This window comes from Mesoplodon mirus (genome assembly GCF_964341445.2).
Source record: "Mesoplodon mirus genome assembly, chromosome: 2".
Classification (NCBI taxonomy): Eukaryota; Metazoa; Chordata; class Mammalia; order Artiodactyla; family Ziphiidae; genus Mesoplodon; species Mesoplodon mirus.
Genome location: NC_138977.1, coordinates 210,539,438 through 210,556,674, shown reverse-complemented (window position 1 = coordinate 210,556,674; position 17,237 = coordinate 210,539,438). Strand labels below are relative to the sequence as shown.

The 17,237-nt window shown below is 48.2% G+C and overlaps 1 protein-coding gene across 3 annotated transcripts in view; it reads left to right on the top strand.

Annotated features, from left to right (window-relative positions):
• XPNPEP1 (X-prolyl aminopeptidase 1) overlaps positions 1-15,717 on the top strand; it is a 61,208-nt gene extending 45,491 nt beyond the window's left edge. For all 3 annotated transcript variants that reach the window (XM_082641526.1, XM_082641527.1, XM_082641525.1), the window contains 11 exons: positions 1,007-1,096; positions 1,712-1,762; positions 2,963-3,021; positions 3,156-3,233; positions 5,134-5,205; positions 6,943-7,003; positions 8,495-8,564; positions 9,439-9,612; positions 10,232-10,308; positions 11,520-11,618; positions 15,447-15,717. In XM_082641526.1, the coding sequence (XP_082497652.1) occupies positions 1,007-1,096; positions 1,712-1,762; positions 2,963-3,021; positions 3,156-3,233; positions 5,134-5,205; positions 6,943-7,003; positions 8,495-8,564; positions 9,439-9,612; positions 10,232-10,308; positions 11,520-11,618; positions 15,447-15,575 (960 nt within the window). In that variant the 3' untranslated portion in view covers positions 15,576-15,717. The remainder of the gene's footprint in view (positions 1-1,006; positions 1,097-1,711; positions 1,763-2,962; positions 3,022-3,155; positions 3,234-5,133; positions 5,206-6,942; positions 7,004-8,494; positions 8,565-9,438; positions 9,613-10,231; positions 10,309-11,519; positions 11,619-15,446) is intronic.
• The last annotated feature ends 1,520 nt before the right edge of the window (positions 15,718-17,237 follow it).

Genomic DNA, 17,237 nt, shown 5'->3' with positions numbered 1-17,237 from the left:
ATGAATTTGGTAAAGTAGCAGGACACAAAATTAATGCACAGAAATCTCTGGCATTCTTATACACTAATGATGAAAAATCTGAAAGTGAAATTAAGAAAACACTCCCATTTACCATTGCAACAAAAAGAATAAAATACCTAGGAATAAACCTACCTAAGGAGTTGTAGCTTTTTTGACTGTCCTACCCCGGGCCTCTCTCCTTCACTAAGCAGTGGGCCGTCCTGGGAGGAACCCAGGCCTGGCCTGCCATTGCACCCATCACTGTCACACTGCATGACATAGTTGCTCAGAGCTTTACCTCCTTGGGGGTCATGCCTGCCTTTGTCTCATGATGGGTAGGTATCTCCGAGAGAGGGAGCAAGGAGAGTGGAGAGAGAGAAAGCCCTTTGAGAAGCTCTGTGCTAGTGCAAGTTCAAGGTGGTGCAAAATTCCTCCCCCCTTCCCTGTAACACAGGGCTGGATTCTAACTTGTTTTCAAATTGGGAAGGCTCTTCCCCGGCCCTTTAAGATCAGACCTTTAACAGTAGCTGATCCCTGAGCAGGAGGCGGGAAGGAGCAGGAGCCTCCCCTCCCCCCTCATCTGTCATGTGCGTCCCTAGACAGTGGGAAAAAGCCTCCTTTGTGCAGCCAGAAAGGGGTTGTTTCGGTCAAGCTTTGATCTGTTAGTGAACTCTGACCATGACCTTGGAGGTTTGAAAAGCCGTATCTCTCTGATGGCTGGCAGCCAGCAGTCTCAAAAAGCTACGGGGTGGGGGATAGACGAGAAATAACTTGTTTTATGTTTTCACTTTATGTTTTTGGATGAGCTCAAGCACCTTTTGCCATGTTCAGAGTCACCAACCAAAAAGGGCAGGTCTTCGTGCCCCAGGGGACAGCTGGGTGGGTCCTGAGTGGGAGCTCTTCCAATGATTTGTCTTAAGTGTGCTGTGCTGGGTGGAGAGGCGATAGCCTTGGTCTTGGGTGAGTGGAGCCAGACTCGATTTCCCATGACTGCCTTTCGCCCCAGGATCATCGCTGCTGTATGCCTTACACCCCCATCTGCATCGCCAAAGCTGTGAAGAATTCTGCTGAATCAGAAGGCATGAGGAGAGCTCACGTGAGTAAAGCAGCCTGTGCAGAAGAGAGGATGCATGGTGGTCAGAAGGCCTAGCTCCCTCACCTGCTGTGTGGCCTTGAGCCTGGCACAAGGTGGGAACTTCTCTGAGCTTTCCAGAGTTAATGAGAGAATGAAATACAATACTGGATGGGCTAGATCTTTACATAATATAACATAAAACACAAAAGGAGATTGATGATGATAGTGTAGGTGATGGTGATGATGAAGGTGAAGCCTCTGAAGAGGCCTAAGTTTGTGTTTCAAGGCCGGCAGTGGATCTAGAAAGATTTGGGGCCCAGAGACGGCTTTTGACAGTGGCCTGTCTTTCCTGCTCCAGTAGTACAGGAATGACCCCTCTGAGGGTGCTCCTGTGTGCTCTGAGGTGGGCCCCTTCCTGATTGTGCCTGAACTACTCAACAGCAGGGGAGCCCTTTCCCCATAGTGGACGTTGCTGCACACTTGTTCACAGGGAATGCCTGCATGTAAAGCCCTGGTGGCTGATGGTCTGTAGTCCTGTAAGTGCAGCCCTCTCAGTATCACATCAGGGCTGGGCTTTGAATCTGCCCATCTGATTTTCAGTAATAACTTTAAAAAATGTCTCTGTTATTTGCACAGATTAAAGATGCTGTTGCCCTCTGTGAACTCTTTAACTGGCTGGAGAAAGAGGTTGGTTCTTAGTCTTTGTTTAACACATGGATATAGATTATTCAGAAATTATCTACATGTGATTCGAACTGTGGCTCTGGTTGACCACGAGGTCTAAGATCTTGGTCTAATTTTAGTACTCTGTTTTAATAGTTCTTTGTGGAAATTTGGTGTGTGTGTATTTAAAAATTCTTTAATTATAGACAGTAGCAACAAAGATGAAGAACGAAATTCCTTAACATAATGGATCCTTTCTGGTTAAGGAATTATCTTATAACTAAGTGGAGTTTCATTATAAGAAAAAATGACTCTTACGATATTACAGGCAAGCTGGCTGTGTTAAGAGAAAAAAGATCTTTGTGTATGTTTTGAACTTTAAGCCATAAAACTTTTTATATGAAATTGATTCCTGGGCATTAGTTTCTTGCCCTTTCACTCCTTGTAGTTGACAGGAAGGTGATTGCTTTGTGCTCTTATTAAACAATATCATATTCCCTTTAAATATTATGTAAACAACTCTTTTAAAGTAGCTTAAATTGGAAGAAGAAAATAGCGCCCTGATTCCCACTGGTGTAACAGTTTTTTCCTCTTTGGCAATTGTTCATCTGTGTACATTGTTTTTTCAACATAAATCATTTTTACATGTCTCTCACTGTACAGCTACGATTTTGTATTTTGTTTATTGTATTTACTTATCATAGTGTGAGCATTTTCCATGTGCTTTGAGGTCTTTAAAAAAATGATTCAAATAGAGACTGTTCAATAGCTAGACTGATTTATTTACCCATTCCTTCTATTTTCAAATGTCTTAGATTGTTTTAAATTTTTTTTGCACTTACCAGACACCTTGTAATAATATCTTTGCATTTATCTTTTTTATTTATTTAGGATCACTTTCTTAGGATGATATCCTAGGTGGGGATGCTTTTTAATTTTTAAATTTAGGCATATTAAGTTTTGGGAGTTTTCAGGATATAACACTGAGGGAAATAGTTGAGTGAAAAATTAAATGTATAGAAACGCTTCTACTTTTAGATGGCTTTGGTAAGAGCCTTTGGAAATTCCCTCCTTGTAAAGATGAGACATATGCTGTGTCCTATAGATTGGACAGTTGGGACATGGGGATTGAGGAAAAAGTAAGCTTTTAATGCACCTCCTATAATATGTAAGACACGGATGAATTTATCACACTCCAGTGGTTTATAAGCAACTTCCTTATAGGTGCCCAAAGGTGGCGTGACGGAGATCTCAGCTGCTGACAAAGCTGAGGAATTCCGCAGGTAAGGATCACTTTGGGGGCCCGCGAACCTTGTGCTCATTTCCTTGGCAAGTTAAATGAAGCCGGGAGGGCCCTGATTCTTGGCACAGTAAAAACCTTTAAGCCACTCTGCTCTTGTGTGTCTTTCTGTTCCAGGCAGCAGGCTGACTTTGTGGACCTGAGCTTCCCAACAATTTCCAGTACGGGACCCAACGGCGCCATCATTCACTACGCGTAAGGCATGCGGAGGAGCACGCTGCCCGGCTTTGCTGCTGCTTCTGCACAGGAGCCTGAGCAGGGGAGAGACATTATTCTACCAGAGGCCCTGGCGCCCACCTCCGTGTGTCTGTTGAGATTGTTCTTATATGGGAAATAGGACCTTGGAGGTCTTATTTTCTCTTCTTTGCTCTAAATCCCCAAGCCTCTGCCTGTTGGGAGCCAACTCTTAGGCACAGAGGTTTCGCATTGACATTCTCGCGATGTCAGACGGGTTGTCCCTCTTTCCTTTGAGACTGCAGTATCTGTATTCATAATCCCTGAATCTTAGTAGTTAGACTTTTTAGTGTTTTTCTTTTCTGACAGTGGCAGCCTTCTTGATGCACTATTCCAAACGTCCTGTGAGCTCCATCACCTCCATACCAAAAAAGCTTATCACTAGGTTGTGGAGCACCCTGCTACGGTTGAAGAGATAATCTGTAATCTCTCTTTCCTCCCCAGCCTATGGGGATTTGTACCACATGACCTACAAGAGCCCATGGACCCACAGAGCTGCGCATCCCTGCACTGTGAGACAAAGGGGGCGCTGATGAATTTAGGACTACTAGACCTGACTGTAGAGATGGTGGGAAGTGGGGCTCCAGCTTCAGCTTCGCCTGGCTTACACGGTTCTGCCTCGTGTGGGCATCTTTGAGTCCTTTGCTCTCCACCTGTGATGTGCATAGTGAAGGAACACTTGGCTGTCTCACTGTGCTGCAGTGCTGTACGTGGGCACAAATTCCTACCCCCCGCCTTTTTAATCACTTCTAGAGTTTTTAGTCTTGGGACAAATTTTGAAGCTGTTGTGTGGGAGACAGTCACAGATACGTGACTGTACAGTTCTCTCACATTAATGCCTCTGTTCCAACATTAAAATAGCAAAAGGACTTCAGTTTTGTCTTATATTTAATGCAGGTGATGAATTTCCTGGCTGGATACTACTCTAGAATTTTGCATATAATTAACACAATAAATAATTTCAGACCAAGGGGGGAGAATTTTGCTTCTCCTTTGGTGTCTCTTCGTTGTGGCTGTTGGAAGCCTGTCGACAGGAGGGTGCTGAAACTGGGCCCATGTCTGGTTGTCTTTTCTGCCAGTTGGGCTCGAGTGCCCACTTTCACCCTCATTGCCTGGAAGTGAAGGAGAACCTCTCTGAGAACCTCTCTCGGCTGCAGGACGGAGACTTGGAATGCTCGTGTCCCTTTTAGCTTTTCCCAGTGCAGCATATTGTCTGGAAAAAGGCATGGAGAAATCAGATCACTTTAAAAAATACCTGATGTTCATTTGAAAAAAGCTCTAGCATAAGAGCATCATGGTCCATTCCTTTCCCCAGCAAAAATCCCGTTAGGTTTTCTCAGAGACTGAGACACTGACCTTCTGCCTGTCTGGTGGTCTAGGAAGCAAGTGGGGAGGCACCTGATGGGATTAGGACTGAGGGAGGGAAGTGGAGGCTGAGGCAGGGGCCTGGACTGCCTCCCCGCCCCCCCCCCCTAAAAAAAAAGACAAATGATTGCGGCTGCTCTCTTCCCACTTCCCAGCTTGGTCCTATTGCTTCTATTGATTATTATTTTTGTAGCTTTTACAATTATCTGATGAACACTTGTTCTCTTCCAGTCACAAATGGAGGAAGATACAAAGAAATATGTTATTTCCTTCTCCTGAGCTCTTTATATGTTGGGGAGATAGGTTGACTGGGTCTTTGAATAGTAGAAGGTTAATATTAGTTGAAATAATTAACCTATTGGGTAACTTTAGTGTGATATAATTTAAGGCTTACATAAATTGTTCGCACAGTACAAAGAAGTCTTGTATTCCTTCCTCCCAGATTCAGGAAGCATTTACATTTGTGGAATAATTAATTTTTAATTAACTTTCTTAGGCCTGTCCCCGAGACGAATAGGACCTTGTCTCTGGATGAGGTGTACCTCATTGACTCGGGCGCTCAATACAAGTAAGTGAATCGGGGCTGTGTAGAGCCTGACTCCACTGAATCAAGGCAGTTGAGTAGGTGGACAAGCCAGGCTCCAGCCGAGATTGCTCAGCTGGTCATCTCATGCTGCGCCAGCCACTGATGGAATTGTTTCCATGTCTTGTCCTTTTTTTCACCCCTTGTTGAAATAGCCCAGTTGTGATCCTGTTCCCACAAAAGACCGTTTGATAGAAATGTTTAGTCCTTGGCTGGAAGCTGTTAAACACTAAATAAATAACTGAAAGTCAGCTTTCAGCACCATTGGGAAGTCTTCTGCTCCAGCCCATACAACCACCTGGCAGCTCCCCAGGGCCTTGTGAAGTGAGGGTTTAATTTTGAATGAATGAATGAGAAACGAGGGTTGTCCCTGAATTTCTGAATTTCCTTCTTCATGCCTTGCTGCTTTTGCAGTCATCATCTAGAATAGTTTCTCAGAGAAACCAAAATTTGGTTGGGTCTTGATGTGGAACCCACGAGGAGGAGCAGGAATAGGTGTTGTCTGCATTGAGAGAGCACGAGCAAGGCCTTTTACTACTCCTTGCTCCACTGAAGTTGGGACTTTGGCTGGTGGAGATGGAAGCCACAACCTAGCCTTGGGACGTGTGGGTTGGAGTTAATAAAAGCCTAGAGCTAAGGGTATTTGGATTTCTTGGGTAATGGTGTAACTTTGGTTCACTTCTATATTTTAGAAGGATTCTAGAAGTTACTCTTTCTGTGTCAAGGGGTGGATTAGGGTGTTCTAAAAGATGCATTTGAGTATTTCTAGGGTCCAGTAAACCGCTTGCCATCCTGATAGGAGGAATTAGAGTTTGACCTTCTTTTGCTAGAAACAGGTTCCTATTTACTTTGTCCACCTCCCTTTCATCCATAATCCCAGGGATGGTGTCTTCCGTGAAACAGTCCTCACATTGTAGACCAAGAGTGTGTGTGTCAGGGCCTGACTGAGCTTACTCCCACTACACTGGGCCATCCTTGCATTCACACTTTGTCTCTCTCTCTCTCTTTTTTTTTTTTAACAATTTCATTAAAATATAATTCAGCTTACTCATTTGAAGTGTACAATTACTGGTTTTTAGTTTATTCACGGAATTGTACAACTGTCACCACAATCAATTTTAGAATATTTTCATCGCCTCAAACAAGAAACACCATTCCTGTTAGCAGTCACTTCCCACTTTCCCCTACCCAGGGAACCACTAGTGTACTTTCTGTCTGTGTGGATTTGCCTATTCTGGACATTTCATATAAATGGAATTAGAGGGCCTCAGTGGCTGACTTCCGTCACTTAGTGTAATGTCTTCCAGGTTCATCCAGGTTATAGTGTGTATCCGTACTTCATTCCTTTTTATTGCTGAATAGTATTTCATTGTACGTGTATACTACATTTTGTTTACTCATCAGTTGATGGACATTTAGGTTGTTTCTACGTTTTGGGTATTATGAGTAATGCTGCTGTGAACATTTCGTGTACAAGTTTTTGTGTGGACATACGTTTTCGGTTCTCTTGGGGGTTTACCGAGGAGTGGAATTGCTGGGTCCTAGGGTAGCTCCATGTTTAACCTTTTAAGGAACTGTAAACTGTTTTCCAAAGTGGCTCTACTATTTTATATGTCTACCAGCAGTGCATGAGGGTTCTAATTTCTCCACATCCTCATCTGTCTCACATTTGAGCAAAAGCTTATTCTGAGTGAAAACTAATTTGTCCTTCCTTTTGGAAAGGGACGGAACCACAGATGTGACTCGTACCATGCATTTTGGAACCCCTACGGCCTATGAGAAGGTAAGAGAAAACTCGAGAGGCCCTCTCTGCTCTTTGACAGTTCTCTCTTGTGAAAAGGATTGTATACGTAAGTAAAAATTATATGTGGGACAGTAAAATAGCTCATTACTGTGGAATCAGGCTTATCTGCTTTATGACATCCATTTAATTAATTATTGGAGAGATTTTAAAAGCATTCTGTCTTCTAAGGTCAGAGTGGCTCAGATTCAAGTTTTAATAGCTTTGGCCTTCTCTTCAGTCAGGAAGTTTCTTTGGGGAAGGGAGTGGGGTAGTGAAATATATGCCTTTTTACGAACAGTGTCTAGATTTCATTCTGAAAGCTACCCCCGTTCTTTTTTCAAGTTCAGCATTCCTATTTATAGGCTCAACTCTCTAGGAACCCTCTGAAATGACATGCACTGCTCAGTTTCTGGTCTGTCTGGCATGGAAAAGAGGAAACAGCTGTAAGGTAGAGAGATGTGTACCATGAGTTTGGAGACTGGGCTTCAGATCTTCTCTGCTGTTTACAGACTCCATGACCTTAACCTCAACACTTAGACCATCCATAAAAACGGCGAGAAGAGTACTCACCTCCGAGGCTGGCTGTGAAGGTTCCGTGAGCCCAGCAGGTTCTTGGATGATAGTCACTGCTTGGCAAATACTGGTTGAATCTCTGAGTACACCTCTTTTTCCAGGGAGCTCCTTCAGGAAGCTTGTCCAGGGAAGAGGGCTTTATGGGATAGAGCAGGGCAGATTTCCCAGTGTTGGTCCCTTGTGTCATTCATTTGTAGGCACCAGCAAATGAAGAAGGGTTTGACCTTGGGTCCAGATACCTACCTTTGGTGTGACTCTTCTTGTACTGTGTTCAATCCAGACCAGATTGAACAGTGTGGGGTTTAGTCCTGACTCTGCACCTTACTGTCAAGCCACTACCCTTCCAAACAGCACTTTTCTTGTCCAGGCAGTAGGGACTAAACCCTGAGTATAGATGGTGGTGAGGTGCACAGAGGTCGAAGCAGGACTGCCTGGCTCCAAGGCCACATGCTGCCACTTATGAACTGCGCGACCTGGCATTCATCTCTCTATGAAGTGGGGATGGTGAGAGTGCCTCCCACAGGAAGTGTGGGATTAAACCTACAGTGCTGTACGTATCACGCCTGGCACAGAGGAGTAGCTCGGTAAGCGTTAGCTAGTGTCATCAGTGCTTTCCCCCAGTCTTTCTGAGGCTCAGATGGCAGAGACTATGGCAGAACGTTCATTACAAGGGAAAGACTGGTGGGGTCATCTCTCAGTCAGTTCTCTTTTATTAAATCGAATTTCAAGATTTTCTGGAAAATTGGTACCAAGGCCAAGGTTTTTCTCCACCACCAGATTTTTTTCCTTTTTCCTCTGATTTTCTCTGTGGTATTGCTACAAAACCTTCAGAGGCAGGGTTTTCAGAACTACCTGAAAACTACAGGATTAAAACGTCTGTGCCAGTGCTGAACATGCCCTCTGGGTTTTCTTTGGCAGGAATGCTTCACATGTGTCCTCAAGGGCCACATAGCTGTGAGTGCAGCTGTTTTCCCGACTGGAACCAAAGGTAGGTGATTCCTTCAATCATATGGCAGGCTTTTTCTTGTTCAGGCATCAGACGTGTCTAAGTTTGGGCGGAAGAACACGTCCTTCCCTCGCCGTACCAGCCCCCAGCCTACTTCAGGCCCATCCTGGGCAAATGGGGGTGCTGCATGGACTGAGCTGAGAGGACCTCCAGGGAGCCAGGCTTCGGACTGGGCCCAGGGTCAGGTGTGAACCTCCCTCCTGACCAATTATGGTGTCAGGTGACCCACGTGGGTGGCTCCCAGGAGAGGGCAGCAGGGCATGAAGGCCTCAGGGCCCCAGTGGAAGTTGGCGCAGCCTCCTGTCTGCCCTTCAGTGCTGGGCCGGTGCCTCCTTTCAGGACCCTCATTGGGATTTATTTTACTGAGACTTGAGACATATACCTTTTTGCATGAGGATGGGTGGGTGGGCCGTTGCACGGGGAGTTGACAAGACCTGGGCCTTGAGTCTGCTTAGGCTGGGCCGGCACTCATCTCCCTGGGCACCACTTTCCTCATGCTTGCAGTCTGGTTAGAATCTTAACTTGTAATTCTGAAACTGTAGGGTCCCAGTGCTAGGAAGGGAGCGTCCATGTCATCTACTGCAGCCCTTACCTGCTACAGGTGACCATTCCTCACCAGCATCCTCCAGCTTCAGACGGAGCTCTCACTGGTGGGGGAGCCGCCCTCCTCAGGAGCTCTGACTGTTAGAAAGTTCTTCTTTGTGTTGGGCTGAAACCTGAATCCTCCAGTAACTTTTACCCGCTGGTTTCTGTTTCACCTTCTGGAGCCAAACATAACAAATGTAATCTCCAAAGTGCTTTGCAAGTTGAAAAGTACTGTACAAAATCACCAAGTGGTTCTTAATATGTCTTTCAGGCCACCTTCTTGACTCCTTTGCCCGCTCAGCTTTATGGGATTCTGGCCTGGATTACCTGCATGGGACGGGACACGGTGTTGGGTCTTTTCTGAATGTTCACGAGGGTCCTTGTGGCATCAGTTATAAAACATTCTCTGATGAGCCCTTGGAGGCCGGCATGATTGTCACTGATGGTAGGTGTCCCTCACCTAAAGGGTGTGCGTGGGTCCTCTGGCCTTTCTGAAAGCTCTTTGTTGTTTCTTATATTTTCATTATTATAAAGTAAATTGGAAATAATTTCCCCCTCCTGAATTAAACAACAACAACAACAACCAACAACCTTTTTTGATTATAAAAGTGATAAATATTCATTGTAGAAGAAGTGAGACTATGGAACGGTATAAAGAAGAAAATGAAAATCATTTGTAATCCAGATACCCAGGGGAAACATGACTTAATATTTTGCTATGTTAGCTTCTTGTCTTCTCCCATATCGATACCACATTTTTGTGAATGTACTTTACTGCCTGCATCATTGTGTCTTATGGATATGCCCCATAATTTATTTGGCGGATCCTCTGTTACTGTACTCCCTACCCTGCAGCCAGTTCTCAGGAACTTCTGAGCCTTTCTCTGGACCTCAAGTGCCTATTAAAAGTGCCCCACGGGAGGAGGCGTCTCTGGGCTCTTACACCCAGATTGAGTGGCCCTTCATCTGTTTCTTGGGAAGCGCTCTCATCCCAGGAGTGCAAGCTTCTCTGTGCTTATCTTCATGGTGGGCTGCTTCTCATCTTGGGGTTTGGTTTGCTTTAGAGCCAGGGTATTATGAAGACGGGGCTTTCGGAATTCGCATTGAGAATGTTGTCCTGGTGGTGCCTGTGAAGACCAAGGTGAGTAATTGGATTTTTGTTTTTAAAATTCCCTTATTCCTTAATGAGGGAGGATGAGGACTTTTGTCCTGGGAACCAAGAGCATGTCATTCTGGGGCTGGAATGGAGCCTCCTTCCCGATAGGGGTGTCTCTCCTGGAATTCATTCTCCTCTGCAAAGCCAGAAGGAAAATCGTTAGTGAACTGGGACCCTGAATTGGACCTCACGGAGCCCCAGGCAGCCCCCTGCTTGTTGTTAGTTGGGGCTCCGAGTTTACTGGAGGCAGCTTCTTGTGAAGCCTCCTCTGCTGTGGGGGAGGGGTGCTCGCTTAAAGGCCCCTTCCAGACACTGAAGCAGAATCTCCAGGGCTGGGGCCTGGGAACTATTTTCAACAAATGCCCCAGATGATTTTTATCAGGTAAAGCTGAGGAGGCCCGAGTTACCCCCTGGGTTGGGCCCCACAGGTGTGGTGCCCTGTGGAAGACAGGTGTGTCACCCTCTCCCCATCACGTTACCAAGAGGTCGCAGGCTTTAGGTGCTGGACTTGACCTAGAAGACCTGTTTGCTTCTCCTCCATGGGTAATTTTGGAAATGGAACTGTTGGGGGGAGGTGGCTTCCTAAGTCTTCAGGGAAGCTGACTGCAGGGTCTCCTCTCTGCTTGCACACTGATGTCACTCTTCTTGAGAGTGGCCTCTCCCCTCAGTCCCACAGGCCCCGCCAGGAACAGAGACCGAGCGTGCCCTGTGTGCCCCGGCCATTCCATGCCACGTGCACTGGACAGACCTGTTACCTGTCACCTGATGTGCCTGGCTGGGTCAAGGCAGGCTGCATGGTTGATGTCAAAAAAAGGGATCTGCTGGGGGACTTATGCCTTAGCAGAGGCTCGAGAACCAAAACCAGAGATGCCCCTGCTTCCAGACACCCTCTGTGCCTCTTCTCCATCACAGCAGGCAGGAGTCCTGTGGACCTGCTGCTGGGAGCCCCTCAGCACTCTTTGGCTTTTCCTGGTGGCACAGGCTGTTGTTTGCACAGTGGAGCAGCTCTTGGAAAGTGGCATCCGCTGTGTTCATCGTGTCTCCTGTGTCTGTTAAAAATGGTGACCAGCTAACCACGTCTCGATTCCTAGTTACACCTGGCTCTGAGGGACAGTCCTGTCTGGTGGGAGTGACCTCGTGGCGGGTCATTGTGGTAAAGAGGATTAAATGCTTCTGTTTTCTTCCTTCTCCCACAGTATAACTTCAGTAACCGGGGAAGCCTGACCTTTGACCCTCTAACTTTGGTTCCAATACAGACCAAAATGATAGATGTGGATTCTCTTACAGACAAAGAGGTAACGAGGAAGCCTTGGGGGAGGGCAGAAGCGTGTGGGGTGGAGAGCTGCCCTACGTTCTCCCCTCCGCTGTCACTTTATTTATTTATTTATTTTTACTCGTTGACAGTTTATTTATTTATTTATTTATTTATGGCTGTGTTGGGTCTTCGTTTCTGTGCGAGGGCTTTCTCTAGTTGTGGCAAGCGGGGGCCACTTTTTTTCTTGCGGTACGTGGGCCTCTCACTGTTGTGGCCTCTCCCGCTGCGGAGCACAGGCTCCGGACGCGCAGGCTCAGCGGCCATGGCTCATGGGCCCAGCCGCTCCACGGCATGTGGGATCTTCCCGGACCGGGGCACGAACCCGTTTCCCCTGCATCGGCAGGCGGACTCTCAACCACTGCGCCACCAGGGAAGCCCAAGCAGGGGCCACTCTTCATCGCGGTGCGCGGGCCTCTCACTATTGCGGCCTCTCTTGTCGCGGAGCACAGGCTCCAGACGCGCAGGCTCAGTAATTGTGGCTCACGGGCCCAGTTGCTCTGCGGCATGTGGGATCTTCCCACACCAGGGCTCGAACCCGTGTTCCCTGCATTGGCAGGTGGACTCTCAACTGCTGCGCCACCAGGGAAGCCCCGCTATCACTTTTAAGTTAGAGCCTAGGCCAGCTGAGTTGGAGAATCCTAGGTCTCCTGAGGACTGGAGGTGCTTTTCCTGTATTTTTGGGTCTCGAGGTACATATAGCCCTGCTCTCCTCACTGTTGGGGATGGTAGGGCTTCACAGGTGGGAATGAATAGTGTGCTGTTGCTTTCCAGGAGGGCCACAGCCATAGCTGCCCTGAGGCGTGTTTAGCAAACATGGGCATGTGTCTTCCCTGCATTTTTGTGGGTGGGTGGGGCCACTGCACACGCCAGATTGTTTTCTTGTGTTGCGTGAAACGTTAAGGAACTGAGAAGCAAACGCTATTACCCTATGCCGCGTTTTGTCCCAGGCAGGGAGAGACGTTGTTGCTCTGGGCTCTGCAACCCGTCACAGAGCAGACGCACGGCAGTGCTCACCTGTCAGGCTCAGAGGGTGACAGGTCTTGGAGCCCCTGCAATCCCAGCACGGCTCCCCAGGCTCATGAGGCCAGGTGGGGCAGCAGACCCGGGAACCTGGAGCGAGGCTGGAGGGACCAGGCAGGTGAGCAGGGTCAGAGCAGGGACAAGGGTCAAAACAGGATGGAGACGACACCACCCTGTCTGTCTGCTGTGACGTGGTCGGGCCCAAGCCAGGAAGCCAGAAGCCAGAAGGACCCAAATTCCAGAGCAAGGCAGGCAGGCAGAAGTCCAGCAGAAAGCACATGCCTAGCAGAAGCCAAAGGCAGGACAAGCGTGGCGCATCACTCGAGGAATAAGAAGTGTGTGTTCCCAGAGGCAGCCGCTGGCCTCATCCCAGGGGCTTTTGAGGCAGAAGCGTACCCTCAGTGGAGCCTGCGTGGGCCCTGTGCTTGGCACTAGAGGAAAGCGCCTCTGAGGGCTGAGGAGCCCCCTTCTGCAGGGCCGTGGAACGGGCTCCTCCCAGCCAGAAGCTCCCTCTCTGCCCCATCCAGCTCACAGATGGGTGACAGAGGAAGGTCACCCACTTGCTACTTCGATTGCCTCTGTGCTTGGGCACCTCATCTTGACCACCAGTGCCGCGATTCAGCCAAATGTTCCCGCTCACAGCACCCAAACAAACTCTGCTGATGCTAGTTTATTCAGGCTGTAGATGGATACAGAACAGGCAGCAGCCTGGCAGCAGCACAGTGTCAGGTGTGTCTTTTCAGCGGGAAGAGTCTCTCCTGCGGCCCTGGGCCTCTTCTCTGGTCCCCACAGGGCTGGCTTAGGTGAGAGGGGATGACAGCACAGAAGTGAGCATGGCAGCCACCCTGCTTACAGCCCTCTGCCCAAGGAACCAGTCTCTTCTTGCGGCCCTCGAGCACAGCTTCCAGGGTCTTAGCAAGGGACCCTCTACTAATAAGTCACTTTGCCCTCTTGGAAGCCCAAGGCTGTGGCTTCTGCCAAGTGATTCCAGGTCACATGGGCCTTGCTGTCCGCATGAAGTGTACCAGTCAGGAGCCATTGCTCCCACGTGACCTTCCACTTTATCCAGGGAAATAGTGCATGAGGAAGGTTTAGCGAGGCCATTTTTCCTTGAGGGAGAGAGTCTTCTTAACCTGTGACTCCCCCATGACACTGGACAAAGACCAGTGCTCTCTGCCTGGTCCAGTCTTCACTACTATACCTTACATACCCCAATCACTGAACTGTTCTTTTAGCCAATCAGTTTTTATAGGACAGATAATTATCTTCTTACCTTGGAATCATTAGCAAGTTTCCACAAATTACAAGTAGAGGACAGTATTTAATATTCCAAGCAGAGTGTATTTATTATCTCTTTTAGCAAAAGTCTTCATTTCCCATATAGCACTCAGTAAATCTGGGGCTTCATTCTGTCTTAAGGCATAGTAATACCCCACAGCAAGACGCTGTCCATTGGGCTTTTAAAGTTACCAGTCGTTGCCCTTTACCTTCTCCCAGTCTTAGTAGAAACTTTAGGGAGTTTTTGGGCTAGGTCTGCATTCCCATCGGTTTGTCACCAGGTGGCAGCAGAGGACTCTGGTTGGACATGAATGTGGGTGCTGCAGGCTGCCAAGGCCTTTGTGACGTTGCTCCAGCCCCTGCGGGTGCCCCAGCTTGCCCCAACCAAAAGGGTCTTGGGAGTGTCTCTGTGGCCCCAGGCTTGCTCCTGTCTGCACTGTTGAGCTGCTTTGGACGGCAGGCTGCCTTACAGCTCTGCCTGGCCTTGCTGCTGACATGCGGCCGTTTGCTTGCATTTGATATCCCACCCCTCTTCCCCACCTCCCAGAAAGACTAGGAGGCTCTTATCAGTGGGCACAGGAGTACCAGTTGGGTCAAAGTCATCGGCAACACACCCCGTCTGTCTGATGTGATGTGGTCAGGCCCCCTTCGGGGCAGTGGAGAGCGTGGGTTGTCGTCCTCTTGGCAGAATGTGCTTCCCTCCAGCCCTCATCCTCCCTCCCTCCTCACTCGGAGGAGACTGGCAGAACCCTTGTCATCAGGTTCAGCGCATCAGTGCCCCCCACCCCGTCCCAACAGACAGACACAGACACACAGACACACACACCCCAAGTCCCATCAGCCTCCATACTTTTACCTCTTTTTTATCTCCTGGTGTGGTGGCCCCATTCCTTTGAGCCTCTGAAAGTCAAGCGTACTCCCAACCCCACCCTGCAGCAGCGCAGGCCTTGACCTCCAAAGGCTTTGGGCGCATCTAGACGGCCACACTCACAAGACCCTCACTGGCTTGACTGATCCTAGTTTATTCAGCTTTGTAGGCGGATACGGGATAGGAAACTCAGCGCATTGGCAGGACAGCCTCAGGTGTGTCTTCACAGCAGTTGAGGCAACCAGGGTGGGTGCAGGAGCTGTGAGACCCCTGCCCCCACTCTCTCGTCATGGCTTCCAGGGGTGCTGTCGAGGGGGACACCTGGTTACAAGTTACTCTGCATTCAGGGGAGCCCAGAGCCACGGCTTGCCGTCAGGCACTCGTGGTTCCCTCACAGTCACTCCAGTCCACATGCAGTAGATGGTTCCAGGAGCATTTTCACCATCGGCCGTGTGGCCTCGTCCCATCGATTTCCAGGGAGGTGGGACACATGGACATGCTTGTCCATGAGCAGGGAGAAAGGGTTTCGTGCTCCTTTACTCTCGTCCTGTGATCTCAGCACGTGGGGCCTCACTGCTTGCTGCGCAGCCTTTGGTGAAGGTGTGATGGTGAGGCCACGTCTGTATCCCTTCCCTCTTGCAGTGCGACTGGCTCAACAACTACCACCTGACCTGCAGGGATGTGATCGGGAAGGAACTGCAAAAACAGGGCCGCCAGGAAGCCCTCGAGTGGCTCATCAGAGAGACGCAGCCCATCTCCAAACAGCATTAATACCTCCCGGTTTTGTTTTGTTTTTCAAAACGCTCTGGGGAAAGGAAGAAGCCTGGCCCACCCCTGACACCTTTTCCCTTTCTCTCCTTCTTCCTTACCTTCCCGTTTTACTTTTAGACTCTGAGAAGAACTGAAAATCTTCTTATCCTCTTTGATATTTTCTTGCAAACACTCGATCTTTTATGAATTTTTAAAAAATTGTTGAGAATGAGCCAAGAATAAATTGCTGCCCCAGAAGGAGGATCGCCACAAAGCCCAAAGCTTGATCGGGGGTGCGCCCCGCCCCCCCCCCCCCCCCCCCGGGCAGCTGCAGGGAGTCCTCCGGCCAGTGATGGTGAAGCCGTGAGCGCTCTGTGACAGTCACGTTCCAGGTGCTAGTCCCTTGTTCATGACCCCCTTCATGCGCACGAGACTGTATTTATGACCAGTGAATAAAATGTCAGAACGTGCTTCATCTCCGCCGTCTCTCTTCTTCCGGCACCATCCACCCAGTGTGTGGGGTGGGCTCACGTCCAGGGCACGTTTTCTAGGTGGAAGGACCCCTTTGAGGAGAGATTCCCTGGCCTCCCTGCATATTTTCTGACTTAATTTCAAGCCTCTTAAGTCTTTTCTCTAGAAAACCTAATATTTTATTGAATATTCTTATTATGTTTTTCTTTCCTGATTTTAAAATGTCATTGATATAAAAAAAAAAAAAATCATGTCGAAAGTGGCAGCCTACTATGCTCTACCCTACAGTGGACGGTGCAGGCGTCTCATTGTCTCACTACTTATAGACAGTGGTCTTTGGCAGGTACCTGCTACTCCCTATCCTCGGGCTTTCTCTGGACTTGCACACGTGGGGCAGCCTGAAGGGCCGGCAGAGCTAATGCCTCTGAGGCCTCAGACCATGATGGCTGGGCATGGGAAAACGGACTCCTCTTCCCTTGGCTGGGATGTCCGAGGCGTGGTCTACACTGCCTCCTGGGGTTTCTCAGTGGGACTGAGCCCTCCTTGCCCACTGTGGGAACTTGTTCAATAACACACCCTCTATTTTCTTCCTTCCCTTCTGCATCTTACTTTCCCTTTCTCCCACTAGTGTTTCCTGGAGCCATCTCCCATTAAACCACTTACATGCAAATCCTTGTCTTTGGGTCTGCTTCTTTAGGAACCCGAGTCATACCCCATAGGTATGACCACTATTTGCTGTGTATTTTTGCCAATTTCTTTCTTTGTATTTAGCATTCAGTAATATATAGAAAAAGTATGTGTGCATGGATAAAAGAATATTTATGCACACATGCACATCATATGCACAGACATTGGGCCATTCTGTACATATGCAATTTCCTTTTTTAACTTGGCAATATATCCAAGTTATTTTTTCATATTGGTACCTATAGATCCAATTATTTTTAATGACTGTAGACTATTCTATTGCATGACTGTCTTCTTTTTAAAACCAGTCTCATTAAATCTCAAACCACATCTTTGATTTGGATGGCTGTGAAAGGTAAGTAGAAGCATACTTTGGCCTTTCACCAAAGCACAGTTGGCAAGGTTCAATGCTCATTACTTTCTCCACCTGGGGAGCAGCAAATGAAATGAACTAATCTGTATTTACCATTCAGATCCAGGGTAGCAGCAAAGAAAACTTTACTGGTAGGGTGAGCCTAAATTGAC